A 25,376-nucleotide genomic window follows, 5' to 3' on the forward strand; every position below is an offset into this window, starting at 1 on the left:
GAGTTTTTCTGTAATTACAGAACACTTCTACGATTTCGTCGTGTCGTCGCTTAGCAATTCTTAATAGAGCGGCTTCTGTAGTAATGCGCAGTACTTCCTCTTTGTCATTCAAGCTGTCCAAAAGGCTATTGATAATAGCTAACGAAATATGCATTATGGTTTATTTCTTTATGTATAAACGACAATAAAGAAAACGAAGCCCTTGTCGAATATTAAATTATTTGAATCGAAATCAATGACAATTTAACAAATGATCTAATGGAAGTTTGTATGCGATCGTTCACCACTGAACACTGACGATGATCTCACTGTTTCATTGAAGCATCACTGTAATCGCTCAAACTCATATGATTAAATTATGTGAAACATATTATTCTTTCGTTTTAGTTCCAATCATACCATAGCTGATAAGCAATGAAGAAATCAGCATAAGAAACCGGTGTCAAATTTCACTTACCGATTAGATTGTGGTCTTGCTTGATAACCGCCAAACATGTCTTGTTACTTTCGTTATTTAGTGGTTCGTGGTGTTCCATATTAGAGTTATAATAAACAACGGAAATATGGAAATTGATGCAATCTACACGGTTTTTGCCTTTTCAGATTGTAAGGTTAGATTATGAACGAACCAAGCAGTACTGCCTTGCACCAGTCCTTTGATTGTGAGCAAGTAAACTTGGATATGAAAAGGTAGCAAATGTAATGAGATTACTTATAGTGGTAATTTTGTGTACTATCTTGGTTGCTGAAACCTTTTTTTAAACAACCCTTGATGTGTTTATATATTTTGCGACTGATTTCTATGCAATACTTCAACTACAAAGGCAAACGTCACATTCAGCTGATTACTGGGAAAAACTCTACACTACCGACTGTCAAACAGAGATTAACGGGTGTACATTTGTGGAGAGTTTGAATGCCATTACGGCAGAGCAGAAGAATTTGAAAAGGAAATTCGTTATAGCATTTGCAAAATCGCAAAATCAACAACACACCAAATATTTTTTTTCAACATAATTACTCGTTGAAAACTTACATACATTTTAAAGGTCGAACGAACATAACTTCTTCCGTGAAGTGAGTGAGCATGCAATCCAATTTTTAGTTTTTAGAGTTGAAGTGAAAGGAGATCAACCACACATTTCAATCATATCCATCAGCTGTATGATTCTAGTTCTTGAGACCACTATTAAGGTTTATGTAGGCCACATTGCCAGATATAAAAAAAAACAATAAATACTCATATTTTATATGATAAGACAGTAGTTGAGTTTGAATGTATAGTAGAAAGCAGGTAAAACGTATAGGAAATTATTTTAATTACATCATTCAATCATTAATTTTATTTCTCAAAAGCAGCGCATTATATAATAGTACAATAATAACCTTTCAGAATTTTTATTCACTGTCTTATATAACTCTATTTTTTCCACCTTTGCGTGAGCTGTATGTACAATCGTTTATTTTGTTTTTTATACGTTATATATTAGCACAAATAATAAACTTTCAGAATTGTCATCAATTAGACTTTTTATGCCTTTCTGGTCATTCTTCTCAGTATTAAGTGCAGTACCAGTACCGTTTAATCCGCATTTCCGTTAACTTCGCTGCGTAAGTAAGATAATAAAGTTCTTTGGTTATGCTCGAAAATCATAACCAGAAAAAAAAATCAGAAAATTTTGTTTTCAGCTCATGTTGCAGGCGACGATACATCATCGATTTGACTCTCGGGAATTTTTTGTTTACTAGTCTCCAATTGCTCACCAGCTAATACACGTTGTATTTCATTTAAAGATTTTCCTTTTGTTTCCGGTACCATCAAATAAACAAAGACGGTGCCTAGCAGTGAAAGTCCAGAGAAAAGCCAGAAAACTCCTGCCTCGCCCATACCATCGGTAAGGTTAGTGAATATTTTTGTCACAAGAAACGCAAGCAACCAATTGAAGACCCCCGCAATTGGACTAGCAAACGCTTTCACATTATTAGCGAATAGTTCACCAATCATTAACCATGGCACTGGGCCGAAGCCAATCGAGAACATGGCAATAAACATACATACTGCCAGTACTGCCAGCCAGCTCAGATCGGCCACTTTGGATGGATCATCTTGCTTGAGCTGGAAATACACAGCCAAGAGTATCGTTGAGACCGCCATCATGAAGTCCGAAACAATCAATAGAATCCTTCGACCAACTTTATCCACTACAATCGACGCAACCAACGTAGCAACAACTTGAATTCCACCAACTATGACGCTAGCCGAGGTCATATCTTCATCGCCGTTAGCACTTTTGAAAATTGCTGCATTATAGAAAATAACCGCATTGATCCCTGACAGTTGCTGGAAAAACATAAGCCCCAGAGAAATTACCAATGCCCTAATAGTCGCTTTTTGGCGAAACGCATCCAGTATTGTAATAGCTTCAGCTTTCAGCTTAGCATCTTCTTGTTTCATGTCTTCCATTTCAGCGTTTTCGTCGTAGTGTGAACCTCGAAGCCATTTTAATGACTGGGAGGCTTCGCTGTACTGACCTTTCTCGATCTGCAAATGAATTGATGTTTACAGTTAACAAATGGTCCATGCATAAAATGCTCCGGGATTTATACTTACATAATAGTAGGGGCTTTCGGGCATGAAGAAAAATATTAATCCAAATACTAGAGGTATTACACCGCAAATAATACTTAAAACCTGCACATTTACGCCAGAACCGACAGCGTAGACGAACAGAATTCCTACAGTTACCATTAGTTGGAAGAACGTTCCAAGAGTGCCACGAATGGACGGCTGCGCTATTTCTGCTGTGTACGTAGGAGCTGCTACACAAAAAGCACCACCCCCAATACCAAGAAACAAACGTCCGACTAACAGCATAGCTACATTCTCTGCAAATATAATAAGTAGCCAGCCTAGAACCAAAGGGAGTACCATCGACAACATGGACCATTTTCTTCCAATAATTTTCATCATATATCCAATCGGGAAGCACATCAGCGCGGCACCCAAATTAGAAATAGATCCTATCCAGGAAAATGTTTCTGTAGACACTGGGAATCCGTATTCGTTCTCCATTGTTAAAGGAGCTTCAGTCGGGTTTGTCCATCCAAGAAATGTACCAGCTGCAAGAGCACCACCAGAAGCCGCCAAACCAGCAATAAATTGCGGCAATTTGCGACCAGACTCTCCAGACACATTGTTGACCACAATCGTGGACATATCAGCTTCCTGTGAAAAGACAAAAAAAATGATATAGCCATTCCCCAATGCATGAATATAAAAAACATCAGATGTTGTACATTGTGCTGTATCCTATAATCCGCTGGCCTAATTAAAGGAGTGGTTTCTGTATTTTCAGACATTGTGTCGCTATTTTAACTCGCACAAAACTCGCACAAAACTCGCACAAAACTCGCACAAAACTCGCTTTAAAACGTATAACTGAATAAAGAAACTATATTATTCATGAACTAATTAATGAAAACATCTATTTTGGCAACTCAAAGAAAGGTCCGTTTGTTTTGCTATAGAGATCCTCAAGCAAAGATGTGCAGATGTTAGATACTTCATTTTTTCACCATTCTGCCTTGTGCTGTAGCTAGCAGTGACTCCTCTTATAATATCCGTCGTATAATCTGTATAATGGAACGGTATGGAATGCATTTCTGCAAGAAAATGCAGATTCGGTATGCCATTCCATAACAATATGAAAAAAACCATAGTCGTGACAATGAGATTAACATTGTAATTCAATCGTAAATTAAAATTGCTTGAATGAACAGCTATAAAGGCCGGTCCAGACGTAACGATTTGTCGCTACTATTTGTCGCAACGGTTTGTCGTAGCGATTTATCGTAGCAATCTGTGGAGCGTCCAGACGCAACGATTTCATAGCGAGATCCGATGCGTTGTGCTCAGTGTTGTGGAAACGTTCTTTTTGCTATAGCTTTCTCTTTCTGCCTTCTCTCTTGCTGCTATCTGCTTTCTTGCTTGCTATAACAAAATGTCGCTTCGAGTAAACGCTCGAGTTCCCGTTTGAGTTTCATAATAAGAAGGAATATATCAAATCGCCATCAACACACGCACACAGGTCCATCCACCATCAGCACACGCACAATTGTATGGAAATAGGACTGATAATAATGCTCGATGGCTCAGGTTTTCTAGATCTGCGTCGATGTTCGCCAACGACCAAAGTCGTTGCAATTTCGCTGTCCAGACGCAACGATATATCGCTACGATTTATCTGCGCAGACAAATCGTTGCGTCTGGCCCGGCCTTAACGTACAACATGGCTTTCCTTCTTCAGCACAAGCTTACGAGTATTGACGATGTATTAAAATGTATGGTTTCAATTTTTTACGGCCGTAGAGTGTTGGAAACATCGTACATTTTAAGCACTAAGTGAAAGCATTCGCAGAACAGGAAATGAAAAGGACTGCTTACTGCTACAGGACGGTCTAGCTTGCCGCACCGTTCCTGTTAGGTGTATTGAACGTAATTTGAATATATACCGTTTATAATGGAAGCTTTTACCTAGGCTTTCTTATTCAATCTCACAAAACCTTCACTTTTCGAATTTCACGAAATAAAATTCGAATATTTCAATCTTAGTTTGTTTGAAGATTAACGTTCAATGCCATTAAAGATAGATTTGAAAAACCTCTTTCTTTTCACTGTTTCATTTAATACACAACAGAGAGATTTTCAACTGACTCTCGGATTAACATCCTCTGCACGACACTGTACTACACTACCGTTTATTCTGCAAATTGAAGTGCAGTCAGGCGTGGCGGTCAGGCAATGCCAAGGTCTCTTGAGCCCACTTTTGCTCGTCCTAGACCCGTGTTCGTATCTAAAGAATGTTATTGTTTTACTTCCACACAGAAATGCTCACGTACGCCCCACACGCCACCAACTCGTTCGTTTGAAATGATTTGGTGCTATCTGAATTGTGTGTTGTGAAAAGCAACATAATATGTCAACACCTTTGAATTTTAAATATACTCCTTCGCAGATGCAATTTGGTAGTTTCTGGGGAGCGTAGAACGCCACTTACTGTATAGTTAATAATGCTAATCGATAAAACACTAGTTTCGGTTTTTGCAATTTGCCAACTGCCAACCATCAATTCAATTTACTAACTGTTGCTTACGTCCTCCTTACCTAACCCACGTTCCAAATTGAAATGTAGCGAAGTAGGTAACGGCAATTGTAATTGCAATTGTAATTTGCAAACAAGTGACTACCAACAATCGCTTATCGCTTTTATAATACTCTCTCTCACACACACACACACACACACACGTAACTCAAACGTTGTCCCATTGGTTGAAAATTGAAAATCACTTACAATCCCTGGTCGCACTCTCTAGCACTATATAACAAATCTCTTTCTTTCACTAATTAAACTGATAAACACGTTATCGGGCTATCACGTAACCCACCATAACTGTTCGGCGATACTCAACAGATCAAGGCATAACCGCTATCGCTTGTCGAGCACAACCGTGCCCTGAATTGTAGTAGATCGCCACGACTTATTCATCAACCCCGGGATAATTCATCAGCGTTAATCAATAGAGCCACTATCTGGTCATAAAAGCAAGGATCGGATAAAACAAACGGCAAACCTTGATAATTCACCATGTTTCACCCACAACAGAACAGTGTTTATACGGAAAACACGCGACCGCCATTCTGGTACATTGTTCGATTGTGCGGGTTAAAATTGTTTACCAAGTTTGGTATCGTTTGCATGGCGCTGTACATTTCATTTGTTTCGTTATTTTTTCTTTGATATCAAAATTCCCTATCGGAGAACCCAAATCGTTGGAAGCTTTCATTTCAAAGTAATGTAGTAAATTGTAATCGTGGCAACATGGTATGCCTGCTCTGTACTTGATTGTGTAGTCCATTGTTCGCAGATTCGATCGATAGCGATCACCCGTCATTTAAATATTGATTTCGGTGCACCGCCAAGAAGAACCTCACCATGATTGTGAGATTGTTGTACATATTATGCATCGTTTCTATGTATCTTGTACGTAAAAGATTGCTCTATCTCAATTCGTCAATGTTTCAATTACAATTTTTTATAACCATGGTCCCCGATGAAGACCTAATACACTCATGAATTCTTTGCTTTTCGCATAACAAATTCGTCAAACACTGCTCAAATAACCACAAAAGCTTCAAAAGGTTCATTCACCACAAACCTCTGTTAGCAAAACCTTTACTCTAAGTGTGCAGATTATATCTGCATCTTAAGATAGCTAATATTCTAAATATAAAACTCTTTGGTTACTCTATGCGCGATATTGACTATCGGCACCAATTCATTACCAAGCATGTGCACTTGAGCGGTTTGCAGCATGCCCTCGTCATTAGATAAAAACCAATGGTTTATTCAGAAATTTACTACAAAATAAAAAAAACCAAATACTAACTGTAAGCAAATTGCCTCGAGACCAACCTTTCCGTGCTATATGCCGTATTTGATAGACAAACTAACTAACGTTCAAAAAGACACACTTTAATTGACCGTGTGAAATACGGATCGCCAATCAATTAAACTTTTCACACTGATCTTGATGCTCCAACGGTGTTGATTGCTAAGGTATCCGGTTGAAACTGTACGTGAACAAGGTAAGTCCTGCGTCTATTGTAGTACCATACAACATCGTCCCCTAGAGATTAGATTGGTATATATGTTGCCCGGGCAAATCACATATGAATGCGCTATACTTAAAAAACATGATAGACTAGGGGTCGACTCTTATCGGTAATATTGTTTATCGAAGTGATACGCGACGCTATTTATTGTCTTATCAGAACTGTCACTATGGCGAGTATTCGTCCTACTCTCGGACCTTCATTCATTCAACGATGGGATAATCGAGCTCTTAACTGGTCTATTACGATAGACCTTGTGGACATAAACGCTTGTTGCAATACTAGGAGAGAGTCTTGTCGATCGGTGTATACTCTTATGAACCGTTTTTGCATCATTGAAGAACTTCATCTTTCGAAGAAAATGCTTCCAGACGTGCAAACATTGCCAGAATATTGATGGAGGAGATCTACATATGAAGTACCGATTGCGGAATTTTATTGACCTACATTATAAAGCGCATGCCATAGTTGACGTCAGCGTGCGTTGTAAGTTTAGCTGCTCACTGATCTACTGCTGGCGAACGCATAAATTCGTCGTTGTACCAAAATGCGTAGGTAGTAAACTTAATACGAGAATGCTATTAAATAACCAGCATCGTATTTAACAAAAGTATCCATATCGCACCAGAGGTATAACCCGGCATTGCCTTATATGTATCTAATTATATATTGGCCAATAGCTATATGTTTGCATACACATGCACGTCCGGGTTTCAACAAGTCAAAAAATGCCTCAAGAATCTTCGAGTGTGAAGATGATTTTCAAAATATATATTTATAACATTGTAACACCGGTAGGACCAAATCTACCACCCTCAATTCACAACGGCAAAACTTCACGGCGCCGGCGCCGGTGCCGTCCTATGTCGATCACACGATCCCCTGAGCTATGCCAAATGCATTTCTTACAATAGTTTACCAAACGAATGTGTCGTGGTTATAGGATCGTTGAACCATCGGGAACTACTTCCACGGGTTCCTTTGCGATGTAGTTTTATCAAAATAATCGAATTGCATATACATCGAAGCGAGTACTTTCACTTTGTTGCAAGTACTATGAGCGGTAACTTTTCTCACATCAATTAAGAACAACAGTAGTCCATCGATCTCGATCGAGGGCGGTACACGAGGCAACATTCTATGCGCCTCTAGTTAGTAACGTGTTCGTCGTTCGTCACCACTAGCCAAGATGATGTCGTGCTGCGCCGTCTGTAAAGCTCCAGCGAACCAAAGATGTTCTGGTTGCCAGCAGGTGGTCTACTGCAATCGCGATCACCAGCGTCAGCATTGGAAGGCCACGCATCGCCGAGAGTGCTGTTGTTACCGGGTACGTTAAAATAGAAATTCCATTGCGTGACTTTCTCTAGAAATAATCCCTTGAAATTTAGCCACCAACGGCCACTTTTCATGATATTGTTAATTGATTTCAAAACAACAACGTTGAATTTTAACTCAAGCAAAGCTTTATCCAACATTCACGCAAAGTATGCGATTGCATTGCTATGCTAAATTAGTTTCCTTTTCAAAGTAACGTTTAGCTCTCGCAAATTTTTGCATGTAACGTATTACGTAAAACCGATAACAGGATTAAGTGCACAGCTCAAAGTCTCTATAATACAAAGGAAGAAGAAGGAGGATTAAGTGCATAGCAGATGCACCCTACCAATTAAGAATGACAATTCTTCTTACACAATGATAAATGTGTACATGAGAAACAGAAGGGCAATACGTGAGAAGTTACAAACAATTTGGGTGACCACTCTTTGCAGAGGGTACCAGTGGGTCCGACCACATGCAATATCGTATAACGAGTGAAGTGAACTTACGCCGATGATCCTATAGTGGACCTGGGTAGCATCTCATGCCGAAGTTTTTCTATAGAGCAATCGTCAAGCGACCGCTACTTCGCATCCGGTTGTTATATATAAACCGTACACACTAATTCAAATTCGCTGTATTTCGATTCTATTTCTTGTAGGTAGAGCAAAACGCTTGCCTAGGGCGACACTTGGTAGCCACAAGAAATATCCGACAGGGAGAGATCATACTTACCGACACAGCGTACGTTGCAGGACCTAAAATGGTCAGTGTGCCTGTTTGTCTGGGATGCAATCGGGATCTAATGCCTCTGTTACAACTATCCGGTGCGAATCACTTTCATGAATGTTCTGGTTGTGGATGGCCTCTTTGTGGGGCGGAATGCGAAAAATCGGACCAACATCGCCACGAGTGTATCATACTGGCCAGAAGCGGATACCGCCCAAAATTGTACCCTGACTTCAACAATGTGCACAAACGAGAAACAGCATATTGTGTAATTGTCCCTTTGCGCTTGTTGCTGTTGGAACGCAACGCACCAGAGAAATATGCCCACATACAAACCTTTGAATCGCACCTAGCGCAACGGTTGCAGTCTCCACTGTACGAAGTGGTTCGATCAAACGTAGTACCGTTTGCGCGGACAGTACTTGGCCTGCGGCAATACACCGAACAACACATCTTACAAGTTTGTGGCATACTCGACACTAATTGCTACGAGGTGCTACTTCCTCATCGGCACACGAAAATACGGGCGCTGTACCCATGGGGAGCAATGCTTTCCCACGATTGTAAGCCAAACACCAAACACTACTTCGACGCCAGCATGAACATGATCCTTGTGGCAACCACGGATATCCCGCAGAGCGCCATTATCACCGTATCCTACACGCAGCCGCTGCTCGGAACCCTTCATCGGCGAATTGCTTTGAAGCAAGCCAAACTTTTCGACTGCCAGTGCGATCGATGTGCTGACCCAACTGAGTTCGGCACGAACATCAGTGGCTTTCGTTGTCCGCAGTGCAGAGGTGGGTTCGTTCTCCCTTCGCAGCCAACTGACTACCGAACCCCGTGGCGCTGTCAGCGCAGGAAATGCTCGTTCCAGGAGCCTATCAATCTGTACGTTGCACGCTGTGAACGTCTAGAGAAGGAACTGATGTCTTTGGATAAAACAGACCCGAAGAGCTACGATAGCTTTTTGGAGCGCTATGGTACTGTACTTCATGGCTGGAATGCTTATGTGCTGCAGGCTAAGTATGCACTGTTACAACTGTTGGTGAACAGCGCCTCAGGCGAGGGAGAGAAAAAAGGTGACATTTAATTGCAGGTTCAGTTCTTGCAGCATTCTTGATCTATTAACTGGTGTTCTTACTTTGTGATCAGATCAAATCGAATGCCGCGCTCGTCGAGTGATCGAACTGTGTCGCGATTTGCTGGAAGTTGCCGACCGATTGGAGCCTGGTTTTGGGGTGTTCAGAGGAAAGCTATTGGTAAAACTCGAAACATCGTTCGGTATTCTCAACCGTTTGGGATCCATGACGGTACAAACCCTTATCATTACAATGATGCTCATCGTATAACAAAATAATACATATTATTATATAGACAAAAAAAATAGACATATTAAGAGAGAACAGAAGAATAAGATATACTGAAACATATTATCCAATTGTTAGAAACTCCTTTCATTAGAAAAAATCATCACTTTGAGTTGATTCATTGAGTTGAACATATTCAGGACTAGCTTGAACTAATTTTAAATCAAGGCGTTTATACTTTACAACATGTTCCAGTGACATTAATTCGTTTGTACATTTCTTTTCAGAATCACGAAAGAGGCAAATGGCAAGCTGTAAAAGATGAAATTCTTCATATATCGAAAACAGACCCATCAGTAGTCGTCAGCATATGAACTACAAAACCTATGAGCATATGAACATATCAATGGTGGCAACATATTGCTTTGTATCAAGATTGTGATGAAGAACGCTGACAATTTGCTTCCCCAGACGAAGAAGAATCCCCGAAATAGTTTTCAAACGAGTTCTAGCTTGTAATGTAATTTTACTCATAAAAAGCTTTGATAAATCCGTACAAGAAATTGGGTTGAATGAGTTGTTTACATAAAAAACAGTCGCAATACTATATAATGATTTATATTCTATCTATAAGAATTTTACAACAGCTGAAAACAAAATTATTAAATGATTCCGAAAAGGAAAGTACTACTGCGGCCAAAAAATAACGAAAAAAGGTTATCTGCGATTATCGTAGTGTAGAGTGGTGCATTATAAATTCTTTCCAATCGGCCAAAGTGTTAAAAAAGAATACTATTCGAGGGTTGTGCGTCGTTTGCGTAATGCTGTGCGTCAAAACGACCGAATTTGTGGAGAGAATTGTTGGGTTTTCCAACACGAAGAAAAACACATTTTTTATCACATTTGCGTGAACATTTCGTTATGTTTTCGCCATAAATTCGACTCATGACGTTACGCAAGCACCGTATTTGCCTGACGTGACTTCTGACTATTCGCTAAACTTAGGAGACCGACGAGGACACTTTTTACAGTCAATACTTGAGATAGGAGCCGAAAGAAAGATTGTTTTGGAGGCTGTTCATGAAAAGAACTTTTCGGACCGTTTCAAAAATTGGAACAAATGTAGACATAGATGTATTGCACTGAGTAAAGACCATGTTAATGGAGATGACATAGATTTAGAAGAATAAACAAAGAGTTTTTAAGTTATAAGCGAATTCTCGATATTTTTTACCACAGTAGTATATTCACGAAAAGATGAAAAAGATGTTTAATTTTCATAAGAGCACTTACCGCCATTTCATCGATTTGAAGGCCGCATATGACAGCATGGCAGATTAAAATTGTGTAAGACCATGACAAGTTTGGGAACACTGGCCTTGTTGAACTTACCAAACCTTTGGGAATGACCAAGAGACCAACGTCACGAGCAAGGAGAAGGTGGATGGCAAGCTCTCACGGACCATCTATTACAAGTCCTGCCAGACCCTGGTATGTGCTGATGCTTTCCGATGATACTATTATAGGTCGAAAGCTCTCCTATGTATCTCAAACTCCGACTTGTTAACAGGTGGTCAGCTGTTCGAAGTTCTAAGAAAGTTCGAAGTCGTCTCGACCACCCTAGGATCAACCGTAAGCACTAACAACCACATAACGTAGGACAAGCTACAGTCTGACGAAACTATGTCGCTCAGATCTCGTGTCGAGACGGCCAAAGCTGCTATTATATAGAGTCTTTATAATCCCAGTACTCACAACGGCTTGTGAGACATGGAGTCTATCCAAAACTGACGAAACCCTCTTAGTTGCGTCCGAGAAAGAGTTGCTCCGATTATTTTATGTCCCATTTGTGTGAAGGGACAATGGGTGGAGCGACAGCGAACTGTACGCATTGTCGGCAGTGGATTCCGAAGAACGACCGGTTTAACGAATTGGCGGATGAAGGAGCTCGACTATGAGAGGTAAAGACATATCTCTATTGCAGACCGGGACAGCTTGATTATTGTAGATGGCGAATGATGGACTGACCCTGCAAACTTCGTTCCGTTAAAGTTGCTTTTACCGTTACCAGCTGTCTTATGCCTTACAATTCTCATACCTAATACAAAGAAAGCGGCAGCCAAATTTTAAAGTTCATTTAAATTTAGGTTCTATTCAATTGGGCTGCTTTTCATTGGCACATCCTCTAATATCGTAATTATGATCACGACATACGACATACATGTACAATATTTGCTGCTAAAAAAGGGATACATACAGTGGCTAGCGAGACAAAGTTCATCATCTGGACATTTGAGTACATCTGCTTCTGGAATTGCTCTTTTAAAATGTTGAATGATAGTTTAAGGATCTTACTTTTTTTTTTTTTTTTTTTGAGCAAAATAATGACGAAATAATTACATTTTGATTTAACCTTGTCTACTGGTTTTTGCAACCGTAGGTGAAGGCGCAGGTTGACCAGTGTGAAATATAGTTAATTTGAAGTTTAAAGCTTGAAGGTTTCGGTTTTTCACATCTATTTCCTTCGGTTTTCTCTGTATTAAAGCAACTAGAATGGGTTGAGGTATAGTAAAAGGTAAAAAGGGAGTCACCCCCGCTCATAGAGCAGTCGGTCGAAATCCGTCGCGGTCGCGCAGCTGGCCTGGGTTTAATCCCCGGACCGGTTGTCACGCAGCCGGCTATGGTTTCGATTTCCGATACCGGCATGACAAGGGGCGTTGGCACGGGGCTAACAAACTCCGCCCGTAAAAACGAAGCGTTGCGAATAATACCAGAGATATTAACATTGTCTCTGGTGCAGGCTTAGACAACCCAGCGGTTGTTGCAAAATAAGAAGAAAAGGTAAAAATAACAAAGGCGTAGCAAAAATATTAAACAAAATTTACGCAACAATCGGGTAAAAGTTCAAGGGAATTATGAAACGTGTACATCACATTAAAGTTGGTGGGCATAAGAAATCAACATCAACAACAACGAGAATTGATAAACGTATAGTCAGCATTTCAACTGACAAAACTTTTTCTATTTACCAAAAATATTTTAAAAAACACTTCAATCAGAAGGTTTACAGGTCATAATGAATTATTGGTGGGACTTATAGAATTCATTGTGTATAGAATTATTGGCAGGACTCAACTAAAATTATGAGGAGTTGAACTTTTCTCCTATAAGAATGCTAATTAAACAATACGAAACAAACTACAAAAGCATAATGTCTATGGTTGTACTTTTTCAACGAAACTGACAAGATAGTGACTAGTCATTTCCTGGTCGTGTTGACACGAAGGCTAACTAAAACATGACGAGAGAATCATTCTTGAAGGAATATGTCCTATTAGTCAATATTTTACCTCATAGGAGGATAATGCAATCCGCAAGGCACATGTAGCCATGCAGTGATGATGATGATATTATGGTTTTAGACTATCCAGTACACTGTTCAGACCATTAAAACCAACTTAAAAACCACTAACACATTAATCAACCATTAAAAACCTGTGGACAGTGATGCACCTTGAAGTATCTAAGAAGAGCCCACGTACTTTTGAAAGAATTAGCTAAGTTTATAAAAACAGTCTGGTCACAATAATACACGAGGATTGTAAAAAGGAGCGCATGATAAAACCACGGGTTTTAGCAATATTGTCTGAGCGCAATGGAATGCATTGCGAAAAATTAACTATGTTTGTCATGTGTATCAATGATCCCTAAAAAAGGCAGGACTATTATTCACACGAGTTAATTGATGTTGTTAACTGAATTTTGATTACCTAAATTATCTTTTTTATCCTCGTATTTCGTAAAATCTTTTGTTTTGTTGAACTAAAGTTAGTTTCGCTAGCCACTGTAAGTAAATAAAATCAGGGTAAAATACTATATCCCTTATTCCAACGCACAGCCCTCAAACTCAATTTCAAACAGCTTCTTACAAGCGTCTATTGCAGCTGCTTTCCGTGCTAATTTCTTTGATCTTCCCTTGCCTACGAAATGTAATCCATCTACCGTGATTCCGGCGACAAATATACGGTCCTGCATATCATTTTCCGTTCCAAGATCTTCGTACGGGACTTGAGGACGCATCTGAAAAGATATCATCAGAATTATTATTCTTATCCCATGTTAGAAGAAACCTTCCAAATACTTACATAGGCCAGCAGAGCAGTTGGATGACGTGTGGCTGCATCAGTTGGTAAATCCGCCCTAGTTTTAGGATGTTTTGGAGCCAAGGGATTTTGCCATGTATCTGCAGTCGTTACAGCAGCTTTTGGTTTGGATCTAAGCACCGGGATCTCAAACCCTTCGTTCTGCCATTCTGTAAACAACTTGTACAGGGCAAATGATGCGAGATGCATCATGGGCATGCCATCCGATTCAAGAGAATCGGTTGTTTCGATATCCATACTACTGTCATTTCCTTGCACATTTCCACCCTGCTGCTGCTTCACCTTGTTCATTTGCGAAATCGCCAAATCTCGTAAGGCTTTCTCCGAAGCCTTAGCTTTCGCAAGAGTTTTGTTTGCTGCAGTAGCTTCATATCTCACATTATTGATAATTATCTCAGCCGTAGTTTCCTGCCCATTTGTATTAATAGTAAACTCTGACATGCCAGGTCCTTGCAGCTCATGCAATGCTACTACGGCGTTCTTTGGCATCAACCACTTGCGAAGTCGGCGTAATTGACGTGCCTTGCGCTCTTTTTCTAAAACGTAATAAGGAAATCAGGATACGGAAAAATTAACGAAGCTGAAAATACGCTCATCATGCCATTGTTTTAATTTAAGCAATGGCAGAAAGCCAATGATGTTAGCATTTGTACTAAGTAAACATTGCAGATTGCTTAATAACTTTGTAGAAGTGCAGAGAAAAGAAAAGTAGAAGCAAAAGAAATATTATAAGTAGTACGTACCGCCTTTTTTTCTATCTGCTGCTGTAAGCGGTTTTTTTGTGACAAAGTACTTCTTAAACTTAGCGCCGATACCATCAGTATTGCATTCTAAGGAGGAATCATTACTCTCGGCACTGTTGGATTCGATCATTTGCATCGAATCAATTCCGTCGTCATTATTAATAATTCCTGTTGCTTGCTGCAGTTCCTGCTGAGATGTTCCGAAATCCGTTTTGGGATCGTTTTGCTCTTGTTCACTGCTGCTTTTGCCTTGAGCAAGCTGCTTGTAATGATATGGTAATGGTTAAATTATGAGCCGATATAAAACCTTTATAATATTTAGTTTATATCAAGCTTAACATTAAATCAAAAACTCTATTCTCAACATGTGAAACGAATGCGCGTTGAGAACCCTTTCCGAAATAGAGTATCCTTAGCTAAAACCTTCAGGCAAAAAGCCTTGTCTAAAGAAACAACTTGTCTAAAGTTGCGTGATGGTATCATTTATAAGAAAACTAGCTATTCCCGGCGCGCGCTGCTCATTTTTCGTTTCTCGATCATCCTCATTTCTCGATTATCCGGCGTTTCAGAGGACTTCCTGGTTACGTATCCGATCAGCTTTCCTTCTCGCTTCCCGTTGCTTCTCTATTTCAAACGATCGAGCTTCCCGGTGACGTATCCGATCGGCTTCCCTTTCCGCTTCCCGTTGGATACATGCCAAAATTCTCACCAGCTAAATTTGGCTCAAATTGCTTGAAAACTATTCGAGTTTTGCTGAAATTACCCTTGATTTTGGATGGGAGCCCCCTTTGAAAAGAGGGGAGGAGTTTCAAACATTTTCCAGAATATTTCCTCTTCCCAAAAACACGCATGTCAAGAATTCGGTTCGGTTTGCTCGAAAACAACCCGAATTATACTGAATTTTATGTTACGTTTGTTTGGGAGCCCTCTTCGCCGGTGGTGTGGGAGGGTCGCACTATCCCGCACCGGGCGGTGTCACAAAACTACGCTGTGCAAAATTTCACGCGAACTGGTTCAGTAGTTTTGGAGAAACAGCGGAACAGACGGACGGACAAACATTCATTTATATATATATATATATAGATGTAAACAGTGATTCTGGAAAGCATACTATGTAAAACCAAACACAAACACTACCAACACAAACCGAAAGAACCCGTTACCCGAACACATTACAGTCGCTTGCTTAACATGTCGGCTTTATTCGTCGGCTTCGGTTCAATAAACAACTTTTTTAATAAGCCAAAAGCGTGAGAAAGCGTAGAAGACTAAAAGATGCTTCATTCGTTGGTTTAAAGATAAAAAGATGTCAACAAAAGTAAGACAAATTTTTATTCTACAATGTATATACCTGTTGTGCTGGATACACATTTAATTCCATTTTAGCTGAAGTATTGCACTAGAGCTCGTACCAAGCAGAGTTTAAACAACAACCATTGCTAACCAAGCATCTACACATTTATTTCGTTACGAATGTCTCGTTGACTCTTGACTCCGGACATTTGCAAAGAGTAACTTCGTTTGACATATTTGTAGTTGACGCTAACGATCTACCAAACGAGATACGCGGAAAAGTGTTCTTGCAAATTTATCATTTGTTCTTACTTTTCTTTATAAGCTCGCCGTATTCCTCGCTGTAGCTGCAATGTATAATTTTGAAGCGGCCTATTAAAATAGCAGTACATCAATGTAATGTGATCCTTTTTAAAGCTATTAGTGTGCATTTTGAAAATAATCATGATTTATTAACCCCCGAAGGCCAAAAGGGGGCTCTTGATGGTCTTTTTTTACATAATGCAAGTCGCAACACATAATGTCGAGCATTTTACACATCCTCATCCATGCACACGTCTATATTGGAAGTTCACTATTTCAACATCCAAGAAAGCTGTTTCCGGATTGGCTCTATCACAACGGCATAACATTCGTACAACCTGATTAGTTGAAAGGTGTATATTGTTGACGTTACTATACCAATGTGTCAAAAACTTTGCTCCACGATTTGTTGAAATGTAGTGGTGTTATACACGATCCGATGTCACTCGCAAAGTCACATATATCCTGACAGTTCGTGTATTGACAAAAAAGTCAAATGCGATGCTTCATTGCCTTCTCCTGGGCAGCTTTTCCGAAAGGAATGCTTTCGGTTTATTTAGCTAGCCTAGATGAGGTTTTGGCTCAGTGCTGTTTTCCTGGCAAGAAAAACGCTATATTAGTTATTTTGTTTGAAGTAACAATATTGAATAACAGTCAAACTCACTGCAAAGTGCCACATGAATTAGCATAAATATGTGCGGGAGTTTTCTAAGGTGAGCTTTACTTCTGTTTTCTTTCTCAGTGTGATAAGTTGGCCGTAAAATGTTAATTGTTACATGTATTTTGTGTTAATCTTTGTCATAAACAGAACGATGATTTCAATGCAATAAAATGCAAGTATTGTCGAACAAACTAGCTTAATATATAGTAAACCATGGATCTCTCGGAGAGCCTAAAAATACCTATATCGAAAGCCCATTCTTCGCAGCCAGGAAACAGTGCGAGCGGCTCATCTAGCGATCAAGGTGCCGGCTATATTACCGAGAAGCTGTATATGCTGTTACAACTTTATCTGCAAAATAAAGGCTGGAGTCCGTCGGTAGAGTTGCTGCAGTGTTTTGCAGAACTGAAAGATACTCCCATTCTGCCGAGCGCTGCCTATTTGCAGGTGCTGGCAAGTCGTGTTGGTTTGGACAATCAGGGCCGTTTAGTGTTGCGAGAATCGGGTAAGATCGTACTTCCGTACGAGCATTTCGCTAACGCCGTCATGCTGAAACACATGTCAGGGCCACATGGTTTGCATTTAAGCATCGAAGCGACAGTTCGGGCGGTAATGGATTCATACACGATCGGCCGAGAAAACTTCGGCATGGAGAAGGAGTTTATCGTAGAGGTGGTACAATCGTGCCCCAGTCCTGCCTGTCGTTATTATAAGGGACAAATTGGCGTCGTGCCGTTCATCGATCAATCGTTCAATCCTGCTTCACACATTACCTCCGACTATTTATCGCACCTTCACCAGCTTGGTCCTAACGGGGGCCCAATCGATATAAGCGCAGCCGATGGTGTAGGAAAGGGCATTATGTCGCAAATGAAACTATCTAAATCAGCATCATCACCCCAACATCAATCGCATGTGAACGCTGCCATTTTTCAACAGCAACAAAACCGCTCCACCACGCAGAAATCATTCGATAGTTTTGCCAACTTTTCCAACGTCGACAAACAGCGAATGATGCAGTTGCTGGATAAACAGAAACACTTCGATACGGTGCAGTCCAGTCATGTAGGCGCGCAAGCAAGTCATGCGCAGGTGCTAACAGGAAGCTCAGGAGCAAATCCGATAGGTGCAGCCGTGGTCAACAAACAGCCGCAGGTTGTGGCAACAGCGAATCTACTTCAGCAGCAGCAACCGCAACCACTAGGGCTGACACAGCAACCACAACCAACTGCGGTGGTGTCGAGTTCGGTTGCACAGCATCATCATCATCATCAATCACAGCAACAGCCTAAGTCACACCAACATGCAGGACTGCAAACAGTCTGTAACGTTCAACAACAAATTATTTCACCAATGCTGGGCCAATCAAATACACCGGGCAGTTCGATTACTAGTCAGCATCAGCAACAGCAATTATCAATACAGGCGCACTTAAATCAACCACCGTTACAAACGGTTAACATGGATACAGGCCACAAATTGTCTGATTACATGCGAGGAGCAGTAGATCCACATGAAAACATCACTACTAGCAAGGAACTGCTTGCATTGCACAGTGGTGCATGGAACCAGGATCGAGATGGTATCATAATAAGCCAAGATAAAATCATACGAGCCTTTAGCGAACTGATGCGTAACATCTCAAAGATGAAAACATTCATTAGACCAAGCATGTGCAAGCCATATGGAAAGCAGTCAGAAAGTTTGCAGAAAAGTAAGGCGAATATAATGAATTATCATGAATTAATGAAATAATTGTATTAATATTTTCAGCGCTCTTCGACACAATTCAACTCCTACAAATGTTGCGCAATTGCTTACCGGCACCGCATATTCCTGTTTCGTCCTGGAAAGGCGAATCGAACACACTCGACAACGGCAACTCTGAGACAACCATGAACTAAATATGGCCCACAATGTTCACCATGCACTAAACTAACAAAACATAATAACCAACTAATGCCACGATTATATGTCATTCTTTCTTCATTTGTGTCTTATTTTCAATTCTCCAATTCAATTCATCTCTCCATGGTCTTTTTTTTATGACGACTAACCATACTCTCGTAATTACTCATTCATTTTCCTCGATCGTACAGTGGAGATTCTGGAGACTCTAAGTATTTATTCAATTATTTATTGTTTTGCTAAACATATGATTATTGTATAGGTTACTGGCCGATGGATTGAGTGAATGAATGAAACGAAAGCAATCTAATAATGGTTTTAAACGCAACTATAGTACGGAACCTATGTATCAGCGCATCGCTTCTTAATATAAATGAGAATCTTTATTTATCATTTTTACACTTTTCTTATCGCCGGAGTGTATTTTTGCGTTACCAAATTGCATGCAGAAGCGCAACAAAGGAATGGTGCGGTCCATTTTAACCGTGATTTAGATTTACCAACTCGTGAATTCATCAATCGCTTTACAAGTAGGCAGTAGTGTAACTGATAGCGATCATATCTATACACATCCACTGTGATTCAAATTGGTATATTATGATGTGGAAAATGGCATAATTTATTAGTTGTTCATCTTCATAACCCAATTAGTGCCATGTACTCTTAACATTTATGTATAAGTTAGAAAGTGTTTGGTATATCGGGATAAAGTAGATGATTCGCTCAACGCTTTTTGCATGTTTTGCAAGCATAACCTGCATAGCATAAATGAAAAATGATCTTTGATCAGCCGTATATGTCCAATAATACTGATATTCTTATTGAATAATGTTTTTTGTGTGATCGTAAACAGAAATATGCAAATAATAAAATAAATTCAAACTTACATCATTCTTTCAAGACATCTGGTTTCAGAAAAGAAATATTATTTTCTCCGAATATTCTTCTTATTTGGCGTTACGACCGCTGTGCGATCTTAGCCTGCACCAGAGACAATGTAAATATCTCTGGTGCTATTCGCAACAGTTCATTTTTACGGGTGGAGTTTGTTAGCCCCGCGCCAACCCCTGTCACGCCGGTATCGGGAATCGAAACCATGGCCGGCTGCGTGACAACCGGCCCCGGGATTCGAACCCAGGCCAGCTGCGTGACAGCGAAGAGCGTTACTGACTGCTCTATCAGCGGGCATCAGCGTTGTCTATATATAAAAAAAAAAAAACTGAATATTCTTTTAATAATTACATATTTTTCAATACATTTCCATACATTACATTCATTACAATTTACAATTTGCATACATACGCTATTCAGCGACGTACGACTTTTGCATTTTATTTAAATTTTAAAAGTTTCCACCAGTCGTAATTAAGCACTATAATGCGGTGTGATTGTCGCCGTTGTTTAGCGCTTAATGACTAGCATAGCTATACTCTTGTGTCGTGATATATTTTTGTTACGTACGGAGGATCTATCGTGCGAAGCAACGTAGGTCTCAGTGTTCTCACGTACTTCCACAGATTCCAGCTTCTATGTTGAAACACCGGAGACCGTTTCAACAGCTGTGATGATGCATATGATACAATTATTTTTATTGTTCTCTAATTGTTAGATAAAAGAAGATATCAGACGAGCCACACTTTAGTCACACAGTATCGTCGTGTTTTTCGCTATTTGTGCTTGTCGCTAACGATTCCTTTGCCTTAGCTCCTTTTCGTAAGGGCACCACATCGAGCAGCGTTTGCAACCAAGCCCGGCCTTGGTGAATGCTAAGCAGTATCTCAAATACTTGGTTAATAGTCAGTATTGTTCGTGTTTTAAAATCGAGATACTCAACTAACGGTAACCGTGCATGGCGTATTCCGTAACTTTCGGCCAATCTGTGACAATGTCCCTTGTATTGATTATGATCAACCAGTCCTCCGATCACGTACACGTGGTCTGCTTCAATGCCCTCCAGCACATTATCCGACTCACTGGTCAAGTAGATCAGCTTCTCGCGTGGAAAAATGTCAAGAAAGTGCTGGCTGTTAATTCGAACATCCCAGTGGTTGTAGCCATCGTAACGATCGAGATGCTTTTTCACTGCTCCATCCTCAACTATGCCGGTAAAATAGAGCGGAATAGGGTTTTCAGCCCTTCGGTTTAACGTGTATATGCGCAGCAGCTGCTTTACACACTTGGCTACATCTTTCTCGATCATTAAGCCATCGAAACTAAGATCAACGGCCACTTCGCAGGTAGCCTTGCTATAGTCGATCTGCCTCAGCTTCAACTCTTTTCGACTTGGACCGCTTCGCACGGGAAGCCCCCGTGCAATAGCTTCCACCTTTTTTATCTTATGTTTTTCCCTTTCTTTCAACCGTTTTTGCTTTTTCTTTTCCTCCCAGGTGACTAATTTCAACATTTTTTTTCGCTGCCGTTTGGACAAACTGGAAGAGTCATCAGGTGTTTCGCATACATGTTGCTGTACTTCATTGTTTGCGTCCAGGCCATCCACGACCGCTGACTCTGCTACGCTGTTCCCACTCATTTGAATCGGAAATTTCCCCAAGTGGTCTGTTAAGTTAACTCTGAAATAAGCACAAATCAAAACAGACTTTTTGTAGCAGTATTCAAAATGGTAAGTCATTTTTCTTTAGCCTTCTAGGAACGGACTGGGCCACATTGTAATAAAAATAGACAAATAAAAATAAATAAATAAATAAATAAACATCAAAATGCTCCGCGGACATTCATTCCAGATCCTCGCCAGTTGGATGTTGTTTGCCGAACTATGTGAAATAGACTATTCTCTGCAGCAATAACACAGCGAATGCACAAGATGATCGCAGAAACCAGTGTGGTGATCAACGCTTGGCGCAGATGCAAAACGTGGTCATGCATGTTGTTTTCCTTTCCTTTCATCACACATGTCACATTCAACGATGCCCATGTTCGTTCCTGCATATTCGGAACAGCTGGTGTGACTTGAAATGAAACATCGAGTCATATTGGCCTATTCGCCAGTGGTGCATCGAATTCGTTCTTCTTACTTGGTGTTTTTCAACGGGTTACCTTGATGAACTACAAAACCACGAGTAAAAGACCTTGCCGAAGCTAACCCACCGTCGTTACGAACACATTTTTACTAGAAACCCTAGCAGATTGCCAAGTGAAAATGCTAATAGTTTGAATGTATTGGTGAGTTGGCTGATAAACATTGACTGCTTACAGACGAGAGAAAAACGATCATTTTCCTGCAGTCTGTCAAAACTAGTAAATTGTTTATACTGCAGCGATTTGCTTTTGTGGGACTGAAAAAACAAGGCCACGACAGTCGTGGCCGCTTAGTTCGTTATGAATCCATTCAAAACATTAACTACCTTCGCTGTTTTAGTATCAACTTTATATTCTATCTCTATATCCCATATTCATCACATCTAGAGAAGGCATTATGTATGTTTTATTTTTGTTTTTGGTGAATCTTTAAACGACGGGTCAGAATCGCTACGCCTTGTAAAAGGGCAGTATTTTCTGGCATCTCCACCGTATTTCTTGTGATTCATGTAAAGGCATCGCAACGCTTAACCTAATCTGTTTGCATTGTAGCCAGTTTGTTTTTCTGTGTTTTCTATCATTGAACCACCATGCATAGACTACGAGACCAATGTCATCACTGTCAACGTTTTTCTTACGCCATCAGTCCATCTCTTGGTTTCGAGGGGAGGGATTTTTGTATCGATATTTGAGACTTCCGACGCCTTTGTCAATTCGGTTTTTATAAAACATTGTTTACTGCCTCTTCGATAAACTAAGGTTCCTTTCGCTGCGCGGATTAGGAACCCTTGCAGGTATGTACAATGCCGGCCTACTACTAACACACCCTTTACAGATAGCCCGCGTCGCGTCTGTCGTGTTTAGTTCGTGTATTTATTATTTCACTTGTGCTTGTGGCTCTCGTGTCTAGTGCGCTACCATTAATCAGATTTAAAATTTACGCATTAGTCATACTTGAGTATAATGCTTGCAGAACCAGGCTTACCATATTCGATTGCGCTTGTTGAAAAAACCTAACTCCAAGCATCCTTTTATTGTGGTTTAGCTCCCACGTGAAATGGCGTCCGGCTCGACCTTGCAGAAAGCTATAGATATTGTGACCAAAGCTACGGAAGAGGATAGAAATAAAAATTATGATGAAGCCCTCCGGTTGTACGAGCACGGCGTTGAGTACTTTCTCCATGCAATCAAATGTAAGTGACACAGGAACTATGTCGTTTATTGGTCCAATTACTCTGCAGTTAATTTTTGTTGTTGGTTTTTTCAAAGACCCTGTACTGAATCTAGCTCCCTCGGTGTGGTTTTCATTGCCTGTTGCTTCCGTATTTTCAGATGAAGCACAGGGTGACAAAGCGAAGGACTCGATACGAGCTAAATGCTTCCAGTACCTTGACCGGGCGGAAAAGTTAAAGGCGTATTTGAAAAAGGGCAAGAAGAAACCGGTTAAGGATGGCGACGGACCGGCCGCAAAGGAAGACAAGAAGAACGACAGCTCCGACTCGGATTCAGATGATCCGGAGAAAAAGAATCTTCAGAGTAAGCTTGAAGGTTCAATCGTTATCGAGAAGCCGAATGTGAAGTGGTCTGACGTAGCGGGTCTCGAGGGAGCTAAAACAGCCCTCAAAGAGGCGGTTATTTTGCCCATTAAATTTCCACACATGTTTACGGGAAAACGCATGCCCTGGAAGGGAATACTGTTGTTTGGGGTGAGCCAACAGAGAAATCTATCTCGAACGAATAATTTAACCGTTTATAATTGTTTCCCTTACCGTCATTTCTGCTTAGCCTCCCGGAACGGGAAAATCGTACTTAGCGAAAGCGGTCGCAACTGAAGCAAACAACTCGACTTTCTTCTCCGTCTCGAGCTCCGATTTGGTCTCGAAGTGGCTCGGTGAATCTGAAAAGCTTGTGAAAAACCTTTTTGAGCTCGCCCGCAGCCACAAACCGAGCATCATCTTCATCGACGAAGTAGACTCACTCTGCTCCGCTAGGTCGGACAACGAGAGTGAAAGCGCACGACGCATTAAGACAGAATTTTTGGTGCAAATGCAGGGCGTTGGCAGCGACAATGAGGGCATCCTGGTGCTAGGAGCAACCAACACACCTTGGATTCTCGATTCCGCCATACGTCGTCGATTCGAGAAACGCATTTACATCCCGTTGCCGGACGAGAATGCTCGCCTCGTGATGTTTAAGATACATCTTGGCAGCACGGCCCACACACTGACGGAAGAAAACTTACGTACATTAGCAGCCAAAACGGAAGGATTCTCCGGTTCGGACATTTCGATTGTTGTGCGGGAGGCACTTTTTCAACCGGTCCGGAAGGTACAGACAGCAACGCATTTCAAGCAGATTACAGGTCCATCGCCAGTGGACAAGAAAACAATTTGCAATGATTTGTTAGTACCGTGCAGCCCTGGCGATCCAGGCGCGATCGAGATGACGTGGATTGATGTACCAGGTGACAAGCTGTATGAGCCACCTGTAACGATGGTAAGTTAGCCAGATAACATAAACTCCAACAATATAAACTCTAACACGGTAAACATTTGTTCGTAGACCGATATGCTGAAATCTCTGGCTAGCACGAAACCGACTGTTAACGAGGACGACATGAAAAAGCTTGATAAATTCACCGAAGATTTTGGTCAAGAAGGCTAATATAGCTGAGTTCTTTCAATGAATTGCAATGCAATTGATGCCCCCTTTCTTCCTTTCCATACACAATCGACCCATCACTCCAACAGAAAAAAACTAATATCTACTATTACCGACTACACAAGAGAGGCATAAACAGGAATTTATGCCAAGCATTGGAAAGTAATACCCTGTATATAGGAGTGAAATACATACTCTGTTATTTTCTGTCAACAACTTTCTGTCCTTTTTTTGGTGCAACTTTCTGTCCTGTTGTTGAGAATTTGTTGCGAAAAAATAATACATATTTAATACAATACACAACAATACGCATGCAAATATAATAAGTGTTTGCAACCTACTTCATGTAGAAGGAAGGTAGAGTAGGAAAAAACCATTTTCGGGTTCCTCAACTTTAAAGTCGGCAAGGAGCCGGTGCACCGTGTTAACGTTTAACGCTCGAAGTGTCACCAAGTCAGGAACTGACGGGGACCTACAGAGACATAGACTCAGATCTCTTCCTGGTTGATACAGTGATTTCACATAAAATAACACGCCCACGTACAACGCACGAGAATGACACGCACGCTGATGACACGG

The 25,376-nt window shown here is 40.6% G+C and overlaps 6 protein-coding genes across 11 annotated transcripts; 3 read left to right on the forward strand and 3 right to left on the reverse strand.

Annotated features, from left to right (window-relative positions):
* Positions 1-1,390: 1,390 nt before the first annotated feature.
* Positions 1,391-9,155, reverse strand: LOC128272350 (facilitated trehalose transporter Tret1). Of its 4 annotated transcripts, none has more exons than XM_053010161.1 (3): positions 9,056-9,155; positions 2,612-3,226; positions 1,391-2,542 (listed from the first exon to the last, which is right to left on the reverse strand). In XM_053010161.1, the coding sequence occupies exons 2-3, from the start codon at positions 3,215-3,217 to the stop codon at positions 1,691-1,693; spliced, it is 1,458 nt and encodes a 485-aa protein (XP_052866121.1). In that variant the 5' UTR covers positions 3,218-3,226; positions 9,056-9,155; the 3' UTR covers positions 1,391-1,690. The 4 variants fall into 4 exon arrangements, with proteins under 4 accessions (XP_052866121.1, XP_052866113.1, XP_052866129.1 ...); XM_053010153.1 differs by lacking the exon at positions 9,056-9,155 and adding an exon at positions 6,474-6,613; XM_053010169.1 differs by lacking the exon at positions 9,056-9,155 and adding an exon at positions 5,165-5,176.
* LOC128272333 (SET domain-containing protein SmydA-8-like) lies at positions 7,863-11,238 on the forward strand. 2 transcript variants are annotated; one of them, XM_053010126.1, is made up of 4 exons: positions 7,863-8,000; positions 8,652-9,801; positions 9,875-10,032; positions 10,317-11,238. In XM_053010126.1, the coding sequence occupies exons 1-4, from the start codon at positions 7,863-7,865 to the stop codon at positions 10,401-10,403; spliced, it is 1,533 nt and encodes a 510-aa protein (XP_052866086.1). In that variant the 3' UTR covers positions 10,404-11,238. The 2 variants fall into 2 exon arrangements, with proteins under 2 accessions (XP_052866086.1, XP_052866094.1); XM_053010134.1 differs by having other exon boundaries at positions 9,875-9,981.
* Positions 11,239-12,044: 806 nt separating this feature from the next.
* Positions 12,045-16,419, reverse strand: LOC128273183 (double-stranded RNA-specific editase B2-like). Its single transcript, XM_053011113.1, has 4 exons — positions 16,287-16,419; positions 14,936-15,194; positions 14,175-14,728; positions 12,045-14,109 (listed from the first exon to the last, which is right to left on the reverse strand). Exons 1-4 carry the CDS (start codon positions 16,314-16,316, stop codon positions 13,912-13,914), a joined length of 1,041 nt encoding a protein of 346 aa, XP_052867073.1. The 5' UTR covers positions 16,317-16,419; the 3' UTR covers positions 12,045-13,911.
* A 715-nt stretch (positions 16,420-17,134) lies between these two features.
* On the forward strand, positions 17,135-19,981 carry LOC128270206 (uncharacterized). Its single transcript, XM_053007613.1, has 3 exons — positions 17,135-17,244; positions 17,340-18,906; positions 18,966-19,981. Exons 2-3 carry the CDS (start codon positions 17,406-17,408, stop codon positions 19,094-19,096), a joined length of 1,632 nt encoding a protein of 543 aa, XP_052863573.1. The 5' UTR covers positions 17,135-17,244; positions 17,340-17,405; the 3' UTR covers positions 19,097-19,981.
* Positions 19,982-20,346: 365 nt separating this feature from the next.
* On the reverse strand, positions 20,347-22,226 carry LOC128274288 (tRNA methyltransferase 10 homolog A). 2 transcript variants are annotated; one of them, XM_053012430.1, is made up of 2 exons: positions 22,155-22,226; positions 20,347-21,670 (listed from the first exon to the last, which is right to left on the reverse strand). In XM_053012430.1, the coding sequence occupies exon 2, from the start codon at positions 21,628-21,630 to the stop codon at positions 20,743-20,745; it is 888 nt and encodes a 295-aa protein (XP_052868390.1). In that variant the 5' UTR covers positions 21,631-21,670; positions 22,155-22,226; the 3' UTR covers positions 20,347-20,742. The 2 variants fall into 2 exon arrangements, with proteins under 2 accessions (XP_052868390.1, XP_052868399.1); XM_053012439.1 differs by having other exon boundaries at positions 22,133-22,222.
* A 568-nt stretch (positions 22,227-22,794) lies between these two features.
* On the forward strand, positions 22,795-25,004 carry LOC128274280 (vacuolar protein sorting-associated protein 4-like). Its single transcript, XM_053012420.1, has 5 exons — positions 22,795-22,930; positions 23,182-23,329; positions 23,469-23,842; positions 23,922-24,632; positions 24,699-25,004. The coding sequence occupies exons 2-5, from the start codon at positions 23,194-23,196 to the stop codon at positions 24,798-24,800; spliced, it is 1,323 nt and encodes a 440-aa protein (XP_052868380.1). The 5' UTR covers positions 22,795-22,930; positions 23,182-23,193; the 3' UTR covers positions 24,801-25,004.
* The last annotated feature ends 372 nt before the right edge of the window (positions 25,005-25,376 follow it).

This window comes from Anopheles cruzii, chromosome X (assembly GCF_943734635.1).
Source record: "Anopheles cruzii chromosome X, idAnoCruzAS_RS32_06, whole genome shotgun sequence".
Lineage (NCBI taxonomy): Eukaryota > Metazoa > Arthropoda > Insecta > Diptera > Culicidae > Anopheles > Anopheles cruzii.

What these genes read in the sequence shown, in the direction of transcription:
- LOC128274280 (XM_053012420.1), top strand. Translation starts at nt 23,194, where the DNA reads ATGGCGTCCGGCTCGACCTTGCAGAAAGCTATAGATATTGTGACCAAA. An exon ending in AGGGAATACTGTTGTTTGGG is followed by an intron (nt 23,843 to 23,921) that starts GTGAGCCAACAG and finishes ATTTCTGCTTAG; the next exon opens with CCTCCCGGAACGGGAAAATC. An exon ending in ATGAGCCACCTGTAACGATG is followed by an intron (nt 24,633 to 24,698) that starts GTAAGTTAGCCA and finishes ATTTGTTCGTAG; the next exon opens with ACCGATATGCTGAAATCTCT.
- LOC128272350 (XM_053010145.1), bottom strand. Translation starts at nt 3,360, where the DNA reads ATGTCTGAAAATACAGAAACCACTCCTTTAATTAGGCCAGCGGATTAT. An exon ending in ATTATAGGATACAGCACAAT is followed by an intron (nt 3,227 to 3,297) that starts GTACAACATCTG and finishes GTCTTTTCACAG; the next exon opens with GAAGCTGATATGTCCACGAT. An exon ending in CCGAAAGCCCCTACTATTAT is followed by an intron (nt 2,543 to 2,611) that starts GTAAGTATAAAT and finishes ATTCATTTGCAG; the next exon opens with ATCGAGAAAGGTCAGTACAG.
- LOC128270206 (XM_053007613.1), top strand. Translation starts at nt 17,406, where the DNA reads ATGGATCTCTCGGAGAGCCTAAAAATACCTATATCGAAAGCCCATTCT. An exon ending in GTCAGAAAGTTTGCAGAAAA is followed by an intron (nt 18,907 to 18,965) that starts GTAAGGCGAATA and finishes TAATATTTTCAG; the next exon opens with CGCTCTTCGACACAATTCAA.
- LOC128274288 (XM_053012430.1), bottom strand. Translation starts at nt 21,630, where the DNA reads ATGAGTGGGAACAGCGTAGCAGAGTCAGCGGTCGTGGATGGCCTGGAC.
- LOC128272333 (XM_053010126.1), top strand. Translation starts at nt 7,863, where the DNA reads ATGATGTCGTGCTGCGCCGTCTGTAAAGCTCCAGCGAACCAAAGATGT. An exon ending in GAGAGTGCTGTTGTTACCGG is followed by an intron (nt 8,001 to 8,651) that starts GTACGTTAAAAT and finishes TATTTCTTGTAG; the next exon opens with GTAGAGCAAAACGCTTGCCT. An exon ending in AGGCGAGGGAGAGAAAAAAG is followed by an intron (nt 9,802 to 9,874) that starts GTGACATTTAAT and finishes CTTTGTGATCAG; the next exon opens with ATCAAATCGAATGCCGCGCT.
- LOC128273183 (XM_053011113.1), bottom strand. Translation starts at nt 16,316, where the DNA reads ATGGAATTAAATGTGTATCCAGCACAACAG. An exon ending in ATGTGTATCCAGCACAACAG is followed by an intron (nt 15,195 to 16,286) that starts GTATATACATTG and finishes CATTACAAGCAG; the next exon opens with CTTGCTCAAGGCAAAAGCAG. An exon ending in CAACTGCTCTGCTGGCCTAT is followed by an intron (nt 14,110 to 14,174) that starts GTAAGTATTTGG and finishes ATATCTTTTCAG; the next exon opens with ATGCGTCCTCAAGTCCCGTA.